Source organism: Pan troglodytes, chromosome 9 (genome assembly GCF_028858775.2).
Source record: "Pan troglodytes isolate AG18354 chromosome 9, NHGRI_mPanTro3-v2.0_pri, whole genome shotgun sequence".
Taxonomy (NCBI): domain Eukaryota; kingdom Metazoa; phylum Chordata; class Mammalia; order Primates; family Hominidae; genus Pan; species Pan troglodytes.
In genome coordinates, this window is record NC_072407.2 from 78392288 (window position 1) to 78408722 (window position 16435).

Here is a 16435-nt window from a genome sequence, read left to right on the forward strand (position 1 = left end):
TTGCTCACTCCTTAGATAACCTTAACCCGTACCACGGTTTTAAATACCCTCTATAAACTGAGAACACCCATATTTACAATTTCCAGTCTGAAAGTCTCTGAATTTCAGACTTGTATATCCTATTCTCTCTTCAAGACATCTATTTTCTTTGAGGTGAAATTCTCATAACATAAAACTAACCATTTTAAAGTAAAAAACTAATGGCAATTAACACATTCATCATGTTCTGCAACCATCACCACTACCTAATTCTAAAACATTTTCATCACCTCAAAAGGAAACCCTGTAACCATTAATCAGTTGCGCCCCACTCTCCCTTTGGCCCAGCCCCAGGCAACCACTGATATGCTTTCTATCTCTATGGATTTACTTATTCTGGATATTTAATATAATAGAATCATACAACATATAAGCTTTTGTATCTGACTTCTTTCACTTAGCATAATGTTTCTGAGGTTCACCCATACTGTAGTATGTACTGGCACTTCATTCCTTTTCATGGCTAATATTTCATTGTATTGATATACATTTTGTTTATCCATTCACACACTGATAAACGTGGCTTGTTTCTACCTTTTGACTATTGCGAATAGTGCTGCTATGAATGTGTGTACATTTGGTTTTTTTGAATATCAGTTTGCAATTCTTTGGATATACGCCTAGGAATGGAATTGCTGGGACACACGGTAATTCTACATCTAACTGCCACTTGTGGTTTTGATTTGAACTTCTCTAATAACGAGTGATGCTCAGCATCTTTTCATGTGCTTTTTAGCCATTTATATCTTTTGTTTAAAGAAAGAAGTCCTTTGCCTATTTTAAAATTGGGTTGTCTTTTTGTTGCTGAATTGTAAGAGTTCTTTATATATTCTGGATACTAGACCCTGATCAAATGTATTATTTGCAAGTACCTTCTTCCATTCTTTTCACTTTCTTGGTAATGTTCTTTGATACACAAAAGTTTAATTTTGATGAAGTCCAATTAGTCTACTTTTCTTTTTACTGCATGTATTTTGGTGTCATATCTAAGAATGTGGTGCCAGCCAGGCACGGTGGCTTACACCTGTAATCCCAGCACTTTGGGAGGCCAAGGCGGGCAGATCGCCTGAGATCAGGAGTTCGAGACCAGCCTGGCCAACATGGCGAAACCCCGTCTCGACTAAAAAAAAATACAAAAATTAGCCAGGCATGGTGGCGGGTGCCTGCAATCCCAGCTACCTAGGAGGCTGAGTGAGTAGAATAGTTTGTGAACATCGGTGACAGAGGTTGCAGTGAGCTGAGACTGTGCCACTGCACTCCAGCCTGGGCAACAGAGTGAGACTCTGTCTCAAAAAAAACAAAAAACAAACAAGAATGTGCTGCCAAATCTAAAGTCATGAAGATTTATCTGTATTTTTTTCCTAAAAGTTTAATGATATAGCTCTTATATTTAGGCCTTTGATCTCAATAAAAGTATAGGCCATTTGGAGTTCATTTCTGTATATGGTATGAAGAAAGACATCTATTCTTTTTTTTTTTTTTTCATCTATTCTTTTTTTCTTGAGACGGAGTCTTGCTCTGTCACCCTGACTGGAGTGCAGTGGCACGATCTCGGCTCACTGCAACATCTGCCTCCCGGGTTCAAGCGATTCTCATGTCTTGGCCTCCTGAGTAGCTGGACAGGCACGCACCACTGCGCTCTGCTAATTTTTGTATTTTTAAATAGAGACAGGGTATCCCTATGTTGGCCAGGCTGGTCTCGAACTCCTGACCTCAAGTGTTCTGCCTGCTTAGGCCTCCCAAAGTGCTGGGATTACAGATGTGAGCCACCATGCCCGGCCTAGACATCTATTCTTGAATGTCTATCAGGCCTCTCAAACCCAAACTTCTAGTATTCCTCTACCAAACCTGCTCTTCCCAGTCTTCCCTATCTCAGCAAATGCTCACGTTAAAAATCTTGAAGTCGGCTGGGCGCGGTGGCTCAGAGCCTGTTCTAGCACTTTGGGAGACCGAGACAGGAGGATTGCTTGAAGCCAGGAGTTCAAGACCAACCTGGCCAACATAGATTTTTAAAATCTTGAAGTCGTCCTTGAGTTCTCTTTTTCTTTTACAATCTACCTCCAAACCATTAGCAAATGATGTTGGCTTCACCTTCAAACCATATCTCAAATTTACCATCTCCTCCTCTATTAATCTGGATTATTACAACAGCCTTTTAACTGGTCTTCCGGCTTTCACCTTTGCCTCCCCACAATCTAATAAGCAGCCACTGATCCTGTTAAAATTTAAGTCTCTGCTCTAAACCCTTCAATGACTTCCTATTTCACTCATAATAAAAACCATAGTGCCTTCCAAGACCTACAAGGTCCTACCTAAAGAATTTGCCCCTACCATACACACACCTTTCTGGTCTCATCTCACCTCTCTCCCAGTCCCTCTCCCTGGACTCCTGGTTGCCCTGTCTTTGCCTTCTTTGGAATGCTGCTGCCCAAGGTATCTCCATGGCTGGCCCCTTCACCTGGTCTTTGCTCAAATTCACCTTCTTAGTGAGGCCTTCTCTAATCACTGTATTTAAAATAGCAATTGTGCGTCCCTTGATACTACTTATTCCCCTACCCTCTAACCTTTATTTTTCTCCACAGTATTTACCATCATCCGACACACTACGTATTTTACTTGTTTATTCCCCCCCCCATTAGAATGTAATCTTCATGAGAGCAAGGACTTCGATTTGTTCATCTGTAACCCCCACTGCTCACAACAATGCCAACACAAGTAGACCTTCAATAATTAATTGAACTAATTAATAACATAAATTATAGTCGCCCGTTGCTGCACCTGTTCCCTTAATGGACTGAGAGCTTTCTGCAAGCAGTGACACCCTTATTCACCCATGAACTCCCAGCACCTAACATTTGCACTCGGCACATAGTAGGCATTGATTTTAAATGAATGAACCAACAAGACAGGCCTATGAAACATCTCAGCCTTTCAAACACAGTCCCTATGCTATCATTCCCTAAATATGTCAGTGTGTGGGGGTTATCCGAAGGAAGAGGTTCCAATACCAATTCCGACGCCCTCACGCGTACACCCTCTGTTATCCCTACAATACCCAAGCGAGAAAATGAGTAACGGTGACAGCCAGAAAATGAATCCTGAACCGTGCAATGACAAGTCCGAAGGAGAAAGCAGTTGCGATGAGATGAAAGAAGGTAGCGGGACTCAAAACAGAAACGCTGTCCCGGGGGTGGTGGCAAGGAGAGGGAAAGGCCCCAGTGGCCACAACCACAGAGTCCTGCTCTCTTTTGACAGCTAAGGAAACTAACGCCCAGAGAGGAAAGCGACTCCCCCGAGGTCACACAGCAAGTGAGCCACGGCGAGAACCCACAGCATCCCGCGTCCGCGCGCCGCCCCAGCTCCCTCGCGTTTGGGGTGGTGTCCTCCGCGCAGAGCCCCCACCAGCGCACGTGCTCCGAGGTCCCCGGACGACCGCCCGCCCACGGCTCGGGGCCGGCTCCCCATCTCGGTCCAACGCTGGGGTCGACGGCAGTGCGCAGCGCCCGCCCCCTGCGCCCCTCTCAGCCAGCCCGGGAGCCCGCCAGGGGCCGGCGGCTGGCAGCGCTCACCGCGAAGGTGGGCCCGGGCCGCCCGCTCTGCGCCCGCCGCTTACCTGGCAGGGTCCCGCGGGAACCTGAAGAAGGCCAAGTCGGACTGCGTGCTCTTCCGCGTGCAGTTGGGGGCAGCGCAGAAGTTCGGCATCGTCGCCCGCCCGCCGGCCGGCCCAGCCCTCCCCTCCCCGCCTCCTCAGGGCAGTCCGCCCGCCCGTCGGGGCCGGGGAGGGGAGCCAGGCCGGCCGGCCGGCTTGGCAGGGCCGACGCGCGGGGGAGGGGCGGGCGGGCTAGAAGCCGCGAGGGCCAGGAGGGGTGCCGCGGTCCGAGGCCGGGCTGGGGACGCGGCTCCACAGTGCTGTGAGCGGCCGGGAGGATTTACCGCCGCCGCCGCCGCTGGTGCACCTCCCGCCCGCCCGAGACGCTGCCGCCTCCTTCCCACAATGCACCCTGACGCCCGGGGGTGCCCTCTCTTCCCTCAGCCTTCCTCCCCCGCCCCTCCTTTCCGCTTTCTCAGCAGGCGGGCACGCGCAAGGAAGCGCGCCTGCCGGGGTGTGGCGAGGCGGAGGCGGGACCTGGCGCGCGCTGCCGCAGTGCGACTGCGCACAGTCTAATCCGCGGGGAGAGAGAATTGCGCATGCGCGCCTGTCTCCCGGGACGCTAGAGCAGGCGATTCCCGGGCTGCTCCGGTAGGTTTGGCGTGCGCGGGTTTCTGCAGATCTAGGGCGAGCTTGCACGTTACATCACCGATGTATCTCTTCTTGCTTGCTTAATTTGCCACCACTTAGGCCTTTCTTGCAGAATTCGCCATATACTCCTTAAGGGCCGCGGAATCGGAGCGACCTTGGTGACTGGCAAACTCTCGGCAGATGTGCGTGCACTGGTTTGATGCAGACGTGGTTGTAGGCGATTTAATTTTTCCCAGCTTTGCAGCCACTGTTGGCTTCCCAGAACGGATCTCCCCAGCCTCGACTGGAAGCTGAGGGACAAAAATTCATAAAAGCAATTACTCTTTCCCGGCGAGGCTTCTAGAAGAGCAAGAAGAGCGATATGATTACACCTGCAGCCCTATAAAGATTGATCTGTCCGTCTTTCCCTTACAGTCGTGGCCTGTTAAACGTTCCTGTGTTGTTCAGTGCCAGAATGAGTGACCGCTATTTAGAACAAAGGATTAGTATCAAATTTTGCGTGAAATTGAACAAGTCTGCAAGTGAGACCCACCATCTTTTAAAAGAAGCTTATGGGGATGAAGTCATGTCAAGGGCCAGAGTTTTTGACTGGCACAAAAGGTTTAAAGAAGGACGGGAAGATGTTCGAGATGATGCCCGAAGTGGGCGTCCAGTCACCCACCGAACAGATGACAATATCCAGAAGGTCAAGGACTTGGTTTGTTCAAACAGGCAGTTAACCGTGAGGATGATGGCTGAAGAGTTAAATTTAGACAAAGAAACTGTTAGGCTCATTTTGAAAGAAAACTTGAACATGAGGAAGATTTCTGCAAAAGTTATTTCGGGTGTTTTGAAGGGTGAGCCTAAACCACGAAAACTTGACTTTCGGTCCGATCTTTCAAAGGAAACTAGGAAAAATAGCTCATGTTTGAGGAAAAAGGTAACAGGTTCTGAAACATGGAGTTATCTCCAGGGTGAAGCTGGTGGGGAAATGCCCCTGCCGGTATCCCATCCCAGAGTCCACTACTCTGCCAGTCAGCTTCTGCAGGCGTCATCTTCAACAAGCCTTCCCCCCAGGGTAGCTGAGAATTGGTTCACCCCATGGTGAGAGGAATGTGAGTTAGCTGAACCAGAACTAGGATGCTGCCTCACTGTTAGGCACCTTCTTTGGCTGCTCACCTATTTTTCAGTCTTCACCACTCCTCCCTATGTGCCATGGCCCTCCTCATTACTCTTTGCTGGACTCTTGGACCATTTTCCTTGCTGTTCTCCATAACTTTGAAAAACTTTTGGCTGTTCCCTTCTGGTATTTGCTTGTTCTTGATTTCTTTTGCTCAACAAGTTTGGATTTCTTCTCTGCCCAGACCTTAGCTTGTTGTGGCTGTCCTGTTCCTTTGTTCTCAACATTCTGCCTCAGAGGATCATGCCAGTGAGAAGAGAGGAACAGGATCTCCTGGAATCTGTATCTCTGTGCCCAGGGAAGCATGCTTTTCTGGGAGGACCCCAAAAGAAGGCTTACAGTTTCAGCCTGCTTCACAGTCAGGGCCTGAGGTATGGTACAGAAGGTAGTAGCATGCTGGTACTACTGAACAGTGCTGGGCCTAGGGGCTGATCTGGCCCAGATGACTCAGTAGGCACCCTTAGGAATCAGGGGTTGGCCACCAATACTGATCTTCTCACAGGCCTACACCTCACAGAAGAGCTGGGTTTGTTTCATTCTGGTCCTATGCTTTGGACCTCCACTCATTTGGGTATCACCCCTGTTGGAAGAGGAGGATCTGGTGCTAGAAAATATAAACCCGGGGACCCAGGCCTAGGCTGTGTTGTGTGGGGAGGAAGACCAGGTGGCTCTCTAGTCCCTGAATTAAGGGAGCCTGCTGCCTATGTGCGGATTCCCACACAGCAGCCTGTTTTTAGTAACTAATGCCTATAGTTTTGAGAACTTGCTGTTTTTAGAACACTGCTGGGCATTGACAATGTGGAAGTTATGAACAAGATCTCCAAGGGCTGATGGGCTTCATGGATGAGATGGTTCTTGAACTGGATCCATGAGGATGGGTGAGACAGGGCTGTGAAATTAGGGAAAGCTTCCGGGGCAGGTGGAACAGCATGAGGCTTCCAACCTGCATCAGTAGAAAATGACACTGGCCAGGTGTGGTGAATCACGCCTGTAATCCCAGCACTTTGGGAGACTGAGGTGGGTGGATCACAAGGTCAAGAGATCGAGACCATCCTGGCCAACATGGTGAAACCCCGTCTCTACTAAAAATACAAAAATTAGCTGGGCGTGGTGGGGCACGCCTGTAGTCCCAACTACTCAGGAGGCTGAGGCAGGACAATCTGTTGAACCCGGAAGGCAGAGGTTGCAGTGAGTGGAGATTGTGCCACTGCACTCCAACCTGGCGACAGAGCTAGACTCTGTCTCAAAAAAAAAAAAAAAGGAATTAGAAAATGATGACACTATTGGCTAAAATAACAAAGTTTAAAGAGGAAGATAATGGTGTTGCAGCAGATGAACAATTTGGGATAATTTGCTTTCTCTCCTAGGCCTCCAACTCTATGCCACTTGTTGTTAAATTGCTTCCCCTGAGTTTGTGAATAGGTTTGTAACAACCAATTTGATATCTGATTTTCCATTTGGACCCCAACAAGCAGTTTCTGCAAGTTCAAACTCTGTCTCTTCTCTTCCTGCCTCTGCCAGGATTTATGGAATGGAACTTTTCCCAAGTGGGTTCCAAGTAATACCACATAGACTGGAAACATTCAAGGGGCAGGGGTTTGGTAATAGCATTTCACAGAATTGGCCAGTCTTTGTTTTACTCAAGGATTTTTAGATATAACAGCTCCTCTTAAACAATATTGCTTGATAGTAGAGGCACAACACTCATTCATCACAGTTACTTTTAGTGCTGTTCTTTCACTTTCTCTACTCACCTCCAAAAATTACAAGTTCCTCATTAACACCTGTTTTTGTTTTGTTTTGTTTTGTTTTTTGAGACGGAGTCTTGCTCTGCTGCCCAGGCTGGAGTGCAGTGGCACGATCTCGGCTCACTACAACCTCCGCCTCCCAGGTTCAAGTGTTTCTCCTGCCTCAGCCTCCCGAGTAGCTGGGATTACAGGTGTATGCTGCTACACCCGGCTATTTTTTGTATTTTTAGTAGAGGCGGGGTTTCATCATGTTGGCCAGGCTGGTCTTGAACTTCTGACCTCAGGTGATCCACCCACCTCAGCGTCCCAAAGTGCTGGGATTACAGGCGTGAGCCACCACGCCAGGTCAACACCTGTTAGTTTTGAGGCACCTTGAAAGCTAGACCTTGTCCCACAAAGAGAAGATACTGTGTAAGAAAACTCTTAAACCAAGCAACAGCTTATAGACCTCCAGCTCCTTAACAGTTTCTAGACATTCCATTTCAGGACAATGAAGTCTTCCTACATCAGATGCGGCTCTAGGTTGCCCACAAGCACTTGGCACCAGGGACACTGCACTTTAGGAACAAAGTCCCCACCACTAGTTCTTGCAGCTTTGTTGCTGAACCTCATAGTAATCCTTGCTAAGGCCTACCCAGTGGTAATTGTTGCAGATTTATATGCTCCTGGTCCCAGGCCAGGATCCCACAACCATACCTACAGGAGTTGTTTCTAACCTGTTATAAAACAGAGGTCCTGAGACCACTTACTTCTGGATTTTATTCCAGTCCTATGAACAGGGCTGGTGTGTCCCTGCCAGTGATGCTGGACCAAGACCCATGGTGGAGTGTAGAGTACCAGAAGCTATGTTGGTGCAGACATGGTTTAGACACAGCAACCAGAAGCAGGTAATTAGGAGTGTGAATTCAAATGGTTCCAATTGGCTATAATGAAAAGGACTTATCCAGAGCAAACCATTCACATTTGGCTGCTCAGAATTTCTAAACTCAAGGGTAGAGCATGATCTAGGCATCTCCAAATAGGAAAGTTCTTATATGAGTACTCCTAATGTGCCCACCCACCAAATCTATTTTATTGCTGATGCACGTTTTGCTCTGGCCTGCACCTTGCTGCCTAGGCCTCTTGAGCTCCTGGTCCCGTAGTCTCACACATCCAGCTATGTGTCCGTCACACCCCAGGCTCTTGTCCTTGACTATTTTCAGTCACCTCTCAGTTTATTCTCCACAGTTTGCTCTTACTCCTCTCTTTCCTTGTTGCTTTGTTTTCTGGTCCTGGGTCACATCTTCAGTAGCTGCTTTTGGTCACTTTGGTGTGCTGATCCTTGTATTGACCTTTGTGTCATGGTTTTCCACTTAACTTACAACTGTTCTCTCTGATTTTTTGGATCCTTCTTTCAGCTCCCCGCTTCAGCTGCTGAGTAAGGAAATTGTCTGCTCCAGCCCTGGCCCCAGGTTGCCTTCCTATCTTAAAGAAGCAGGGTGGGGTGACATGGGGGAATTATGTGTTGATTTTGTTTTTTCTAAGGGACATGGGCACCTTAGCCACCCTCAGTTGCACTCCCCAGAGGCACCCAGTGTCACCAGTTTCTCAAGGAGGCAATATGGTTACCTCTAGTAGCAAGAGTCATGAAACTTCTTCAGAGCTGTAACATCCAAAGCCCATTCTCCTAGCAACTGTATTTTCCCTGGCAGGAGAAGCTCCACCTAACCACAATAGATCAAGCCTGGCTTTCTGTGGGATGTCAGTAGGAGAGCTGGCCATCTGCAAACTTTCTCAAGCTTAACACCATCGGTCAATGACTCTGTTTGGCTTTCAGGTTGATCTTTGTCCCCGCCCCCACGCTCCTTCTAATTCAAAGTCCACATGGAATGTTTTATGCCACAGCTGAGCGTCTAAGAGGAATACATACCTTCCGGGGCAGATCATCCTAACACTGACTTTATGCAATTCTCCCCTTCCATCACCCCACCCTACCTTGCCTCATTTGCCCCACTAGTGATGATCAAAAAGAGAAAGAATAAAATGTTCACCAAATCTGTGACTTAGAAAAACATGTGGAGGGTTCTGCCATCTTCTGAATTCTGATCCTCACTGAGTCCTCATTGAAATGTTATCATTTGGGGAAGAATGTTTACCTGGGGCTTCCTTCCCAGAACCTTTTTTTCAGATCAATTTTTTAGTCAACGTCTAGACTTGCCTTTGGAAATGCCTGGATAAATCTGGATGCTAAATGACTTCAGGACACCTAATAAAGGAATGGGGTACTATTGGGGAATTGTCTGTCATTGCATTACAAATGCTGCTCAGTCTCCCTGCTATTTGCAGACATCATCACCAGAGAGTTTCACTAGGCTCATTGGGATTGGGCCTCAGCAAGGTCCCATGTGACTCAATAAGAGCCCACCTTTGCTGCTAAATTGTGTATGTTACCCTGCATTCTCCAATTGCTTCTTCTTCAGTCAGCCCACCCAGATTTTACCAGGCATTTATATCTTTTCTGAGGTAACCATCATGTATTTATGTTCTACAGTGTCTCCCTTATCAGATTCTTGCAAATACTGTCCTAGTTGAATCACCCCTTTCCCAGTATTAATATCCGGAAACAAAAAATCTATAGTGGGGAGCTCCAGTGGGTCCCCTCCAAGGACTCACTTGGGCATAGTCCAGTGGTCAACAGACTTCCGTAAAGGAGTCTTTATGGGCCATATGGTCTCTTTTGCCACTAAACATTTTAGTGCAAAAGTAGACATAGTTAATATAGAAACAGATGAGCACAGCTGTGTTCCAATAAAACTTTATAAATGGATACTAGAATTTGAATTTTATATAGTTTTTACAAAATACTATTTTGATTTTTTTTAACCATTGAAAAATGTTAAAAAGAGGCCGGGCACGGTGGCTCAGACCTGTAATCCCAGCACTTTGGGAGGCCGAGGCGGGTGGATCACCTGAGGTCAGGACTTCGAGACTAGCTTGGCTAACATGGTAAAACCTCATCTCTACTAAAAATATAAAAATTAGCCAGGCGTGGTGGTGTATGTCTGTAATCCCAGCTACCCGAGAGGCTGAGGCAGGAGAGTCACTTGAACCCGGGAGGCTGCAGTGATCCAAGATCTCGCCACTACTCCAGCCTGGGCAACAGAGCGAGACTCCATCTCAAAAAAAAAAAAAAAAAAGTTAGACATTCTTAGCTTTTAGGCCATAGAAAAACAGATGGCAGGACAGATTTGGCCCATGGGCTATAGTTTGATATAACCCCCAGTCTAGTGTATATAAAGTGTGTATATAAAAATGACAGATGATTATTTTCCATCAATAACATTATTAATGCCACATTGATCTGGCAGTGTCTGACAATTTATTTGTAGAAATTGTGGGCCAGGCACAATGGCTCATGTCTGTAATTCTAGCACTTTTGGAGGCTGAGGCGGGCAGATTGCTTAAGGCCAGAAGTTAGAGACCAACCTGGGCCAACATGGTGAAACCCCATCTCTACAAAAAAATACAAAAATTAGCCTGGCATGGTGGCACGTGGCTGTAGTCCCAGCTACTTGCAGGGTTGAGGCAGGGGGATCACTTGAGCCCAGGAGGTCCAGGCTGCAGTGAGCCATGATCGTGCTACTGCACTACAGCCTAGGCGACAGAGTGAGACCCTGTCTCAAACAAAAAAAAGAAATTGTGGAATATTGGAGGGAATCTGTGGAGCCAGGAGAGTAAACTAAAGCTGAATCATTGGCTATTTTACCTTGAAATATTCTGGTTTACAAAATAAATTTTGTGCTGTTTTTGACTAAAAATGATATTATAAAACCACCTATATTATTCCCATGTAAAATATCAAAACCAGTGTTGGCAACACTGAAACTGATGCCAAGCTGCAACCAACAATAATAGAATGAACTGAAGGTAGTCCCAAAAATGATTTGACCATGGGTAGCATTTGAATAAGCTTATGTTATCACCTATTAAAGTGTGTACTATGGAGATGACAAAACTCACTGAAATGTATTTTTTGCATGCTTGCAAATATATATATGTATTACGGATACATATGTGTATTTGCACCTTGCAACTGGTGCTGAGATCTGTCCTTTTAGGTAAGTGTATTTGTCTTTTCCCCTAGAGAGCTCTTTATTGTGTCACCTTTATTTAAACTGATTTTCCAAAGTTGTAGTAGAATCTCAGCATTGAACAGACCATTACAACAGTGTCTGATCCAGCCAGTCATGTTTCCTATGAGTTCAGGAGTAACTAAACCCTACAGCTGCTGAAAGATTGCATCTGAAAGAAGATTCTGTGTTAATTCACTCAACAATTTTTTATTGAGTGGCTGTATGTGCCAGATGCTATCTTGTGTGCCGAGATACAGCAGTGGACAAAATAGACACAGGCCTTGGATTAGATGGTCTGAAATATAATTATATTACTCTTCACTCTTGCAAAATTTCTGTTCCATGTGCGCACACTAACCCATTGTTAACTGCATACCTGGAAATAGGTATGACCGTTGCCACATGCCTTTGCACTCTGGTCTTGATGCCTCTCCAGCTGCATTAATAATTTGAGGACTGCGTGTTTCATTTAAATTTTATTATCCTTTAGACAGATCTATATTGGTAGAAAAACACACTGGCAATGTTGGAAGTGTAGACTAGCAATGGTTTTCTGAAAAGCAATTTGGCAATATCTATCAGGAGTCTTAAAAATATTTAGATCCTCTGATCCTCCAATTCCACTTCTGGGAATCTGTCCTAAAGAAATAGTCTAAAATGTGGGCAAAATCAATGCTTGACAATCTTAAAGTCCAACAGTAGAAAATTGGTTAAGTAAATTACAGTATGACTATCCAGTAGACTGTTGTGCCATCATTATAATTTATGTTTCTGAAGAGTATTTGACAGCATGGCAAAGTGCTTATAGTGTTAAGTGAAAAGAGTGATATATAAAATTGTATGTATAAATCCAAAAAATGACTTTTAAAAAGATGGAAAGGATATGCAAACTCTGGGTAGTTGGATTATGGGTTTTCCTGGTTTTATGCTTTAAAAAATGTTTCCAGTATATTATTACTTATATTATCAGTAAAAATCAATAGCATCTAGAGCTGGCAGTGGAGAGATTGAGGCCAGATCACTAGTTTGGTCCATGAACAATTAACTGGCTGGGTGGACACAGAGGCTATATGATCTTGTGTTGGCAGCAAGGCTGGGACAGAAGGGAAAAGGACCTGCCCAGGAGGAGAAGGGACCGTGTGACTATGTGACCATAATCCCTACAAAAAAACACAAAGTGTTAAGGGAAGACACCGTGGGTGGCATGCTCTTGTGATGTAGTCGTAGGTCGGTAAAAGACCACTTATGAATCAAGTATATTCTGACAAGTGGAAAAGGATATGAATGCTCTCCTGGGTAAAATTAACCTCCTTTGCATTTCATTCTCACATTCTCGCACAAAATGAATTATCAAGATGGATTTTATAATAGCTGATTCTCTAAAGAATCTCTGAGACTTTGTATGATTCTTTAGTATAGCAGTGGCTTTCGATGTGCCAAGTCTACCTCCTCCCATACTGGGACACTCAAGCAACGCAGATGTACACGGGAATTTTGGGTATTCTATACTGAGAATACTGCACACATATCATTAGTCATCTTAATGTTGTAACTTACCAAACTCTTAAGGTTTGCAAATGTGATTTTGTTGGCATCTAGAACCAGTGTATTTTTTATTTATGTCTGAAAAATAATCATTGTGGGGTTTTAAAATGAAAAATCATGTAGATAATGCCTATCCATAGATGAAATTGTTATGTTGGGAAAATGTGTACTTAATCTTTGCTTTAGTAAAATGATTATTATAAAAATGTTAAATGTCTCCTCAGTGAAATTTTAAACCTCCAAATGAGTACACAAGGTAAATACATATTTTATAGGCCTATAGCTCATATAATTGCCAAGCTGAAAGAGTTCTTTAAGATCTAAGTATAAGTCCTCTGGTCTATAGAATGAATGAGTGAGGCTTGGGTTTCAGTTCTGGCTTCTTAACTAGCTGTGTGACTTTGGGCAGTTCATTTGTACCCTCTAAGGTTGTCAGTTAATTCATCTGTAAAAGGGAAGTAATGCCATCTATCTCATTGAGTTGTTCATTTTGTTCATTTCAACAATATTTATTGAGTGCTTATCTGTGTATGATGCTGTTCTAGACACAATAAACAAGACCCCATGAAATGTTCCTCCTCGTGAGCACACATTTCAGTGAGGGAGACAGACAAGAAATAAGATAAATTAGTAGGCTGGGCACGGTGGCTCACGCCTGTAATCCCAGCACTTTGGGAGGCCGAGGCGGGTGGATCACGAGGTCAGGAGATCGAGACCATGGTGAAACCCCGTCTCTACTAAAAAAATACGAAAAAAATTAGCTGGGCGCGGTGGCAGGCACCTGTAGTCCCAGCTACTCAGGAGGCTGAGGCAGGAGAATGGCGTGAACCCGGGAGGCGGAGCTTGCAGTGAGCCGAGATCGCGCCACTGCACTCCAGCCTGGGTGACAGAGCAAGACTCCGTCTTAAAAAAAAAAAAAAAAAAAAAAATATATATATATATAAAAATTAGTAAAAGTATCTATGTTAGATAGTGATTATTAGATGTGAGGCTTACATTAAACAGTGTATACGAGGCACACAGCACAACACCTGGCATGGAGTACGTGCCCAATAGAGAATAATTTCTTCTGTTTCTTGAGGCTTCCTAACAGCTCCGGAATTACCCTACAACGTGGTGGTAGTCGGCAAGAAGCCTGACTGGTTGCTTTCTATCTCTTGCCAGTTAAGGCCTAAACCTGTTTCTGCTTAAGAAGACAAAAGAATTCTTACAGTGGTGTTTTGTACTTCCTATATGGCAGATTAATCAAGGTGGTGCCTAAACACTGTTGATAAATGACCTTTTCTGGAGCCAGTTGGCAGGAGTCCTTGCCTGGGGCGGGATGGCAGGTGTTAGGTCCACAAAGACAAATGCATAGTGTCATTGCTATTTAAGCAAAACAGACCAGAAGACCGAAACGGCTGTTTCTCTTAAAGAAAAGATGTGTGCCCTATGTCCTGGGCCAAATGCTGGAGCACTGAGCAAAGTTTGCAGTATTAGAAGGAAACTGCCTACTGCATTATTTATGGGAGACCAGGGCATTGACAGAAAGCCAGGAAAAGGAGAGTTTAATGGTTTGCGGTTTTGATATTTTTGTCCATTGTAGAAAATTTGGAAAGTTTAGAAATGTTTAAAGAAGCAGCCAGAAGTCCACTCCTAGAGTTCGGGTCTTTCATCAGACCCATCTCCTTGCCTCAGCTTCCTCCTTCAAAAACATCCAGCCAGGCTGGGTGCGGTGGCTCATACCTGTAATCTCAGCACTTTGGGAGGCTGAGGCGGGCAGATCACGTGAGGTAAGGAGTTCGAGACCAACCTGGCCAACATGGTAAAACCCCGTCTCTACTAAAAATACAAAAATTAGCTGGGTGTGGTGGTGCACGCCTGTAATCCCAGCTACTCAGGAGGCTGAGGCAGGAGAATCACTTGGACCTGGGAGGTGGAGGTTGCAGTGAGCTGAGATCGTGCCATTGCACTCCAGCCCGGGCGACAGAGTGAGACTCTGTCTCAAAAAAACAAACAAACAAAAATCAGTGAACGGTCATTTACTGAATTCCTTCTTCGAGCCTGGGCTTGCACTAGGCACAGAGTACAGCCCTTGTCCTTGGGCAGTCCCCAGCTTTGTGGGTTAGGGAAAGGGCCAGAGGTGGAGAGGAGCACCAAGAAAGGGTTCCTACCTTAGACTGTCAATTTTTCCCAGAGGACAGAGCTAAGGAACAAACTTTTGTAAAGAATTGGAACAAAAAGTTGTAATCATCAACTGAGGGTGATTGTGAAAAAGAGACAGTGGACTGTAAAGCAAAACACAGAATGATGGTAACTGTAGCTCTTCTTATGTAAGAGAGCCTGGAGCTCTGTCCACAAGGATTTAGTGTGTAACATTACCTCTCAGAAGAAACCGGACTTGAGGCTGTGGGCCAGTACCCCTGTACCTTGCATTAAGAACCTAATAAGTGAAAATTCAGAATTACAACCCAAACTCGATGAGGGAATTGGCCCAGGGAGGTTGAGTGATTTTCTTGAATCACACATTTAGTTGGTGGCAGAGCCAGGATAATAATGAAGGACCTTGAACTTCGCTCAGTCCATGAGTTTTTTTCTATTACTCCATCGGTAATTATTTCCTTTACTAAAATGTACATTCTTATGATATCTTTAAAATCATGCTCACCCTTGTATTTAACAAATGATTTACTAACAGTTGATTTACATACAATTTTTAAGGAACATATTTATAGCATAGAAAGTGGTGCAGAGGGTTTTACCACATTTCTCTGGGGTGTCCAGGTCCCCTGGTCCTTCCAGAGGTGTGTATTCATAAGTAAATGTTGGCATTCTGTCATCCATTTTTTCCAGATGTTCTTCCCAAGTAGTGTGTTATGTTTTGTGTTTTTAATATTTCTCATACACGTTTTTAAAAATCTGGGCACATAAATCCTAATAAAACTCTCAACTATCTCCTCTGTGCTGTCTCAAATTTCTGAGTATGCTTATATTCATGACACAGTGTCTGAAGTCATGAATGCTATCACATAATTAGGACTTATATCCCTAAACCCCAGTCTTATGTTTCTAGATGTTCTGAAAATTCTTTACACTTCACTTATAAATGCCACTATACTGTACCATGACATTTCCATAGTAACATATATTTCAAACATGAAAACAAGAAGCCCAAGGAAAAGGGAAGTTGGTTTCCAATGCATAAATAAAAAAATTAAAAATTGTAGAATACATAAAATGAGGTGATGGGTGTAGTATAAGGGGATACAATTAGGGGACTGTGTATTTTATTCTACTTTGACCTCTCCTGAACAGAATGTTCCTGTAGGCTCACCTTAGGGATGGGCAGTATCTACCACCCACCCAGTGGCCCAATCTTGGAATCATGTTTTCTTTGACCCTGACATCCTGGCAGGTCCATGTGATTTCCCTAACATCTCTTACTGTCGCCTACTGCAACTGGACAGGGGTGGTCACCCACCTCTCACCTCACTGTCTGAAGACCATCCCCTACACTGCTCCTGTGCTATTTGGCTTGGAGTTTGCTGAAAACTGGAGACTTTTGGACACCAACTTTTTGAGCTTGCTCAATCATGCCCCACTTTGTGCCTGG

At 44.9% G+C, this 16435-nt stretch overlaps 2 protein-coding genes across 4 annotated transcripts in view; one reads left to right on the forward strand and one right to left on the reverse strand.

The window, feature by feature from the left end:
• THAP12 (THAP domain containing 12) overlaps nt 1–4040 on the reverse strand; it is a 31206-nt gene extending 27166 nt beyond the window's left edge. Inside the window, exon 1 of the mRNA XM_016921640.4 lies at nt 3653–4040. Within this exon, the coding sequence (XP_016777129.3) occupies nt 3653–3741 (89 nt within the window). The 5' untranslated portion in view covers nt 3742–4040. The remainder of the gene's footprint in view (nt 1–3652) is intronic.
• Nucleotides 4041–4133: 93 nt separating this feature from the next.
• Nucleotides 4134–16435, forward strand: part of GVQW3 (GVQW motif containing 3) — a 33411-nt gene continuing 21109 nt past the window's right edge. The window contains exons 1-2 of one of the 3 annotated variants that reach the window (XM_016921641.4): nt 4134–4279; nt 4694–13056. In XM_016921641.4, the coding sequence (XP_016777130.1) occupies nt 4734–5366 (633 nt within the window). In that variant the 5' untranslated portion in view covers nt 4134–4279; nt 4694–4733 and the 3' untranslated portion in view covers nt 5367–13056. Of the gene's footprint in view, nt 13057–16435 lie in introns of those variants that run through there. The other 2 variants (XR_008538097.2, XM_024347360.3) reach the window with 2 other exon arrangements.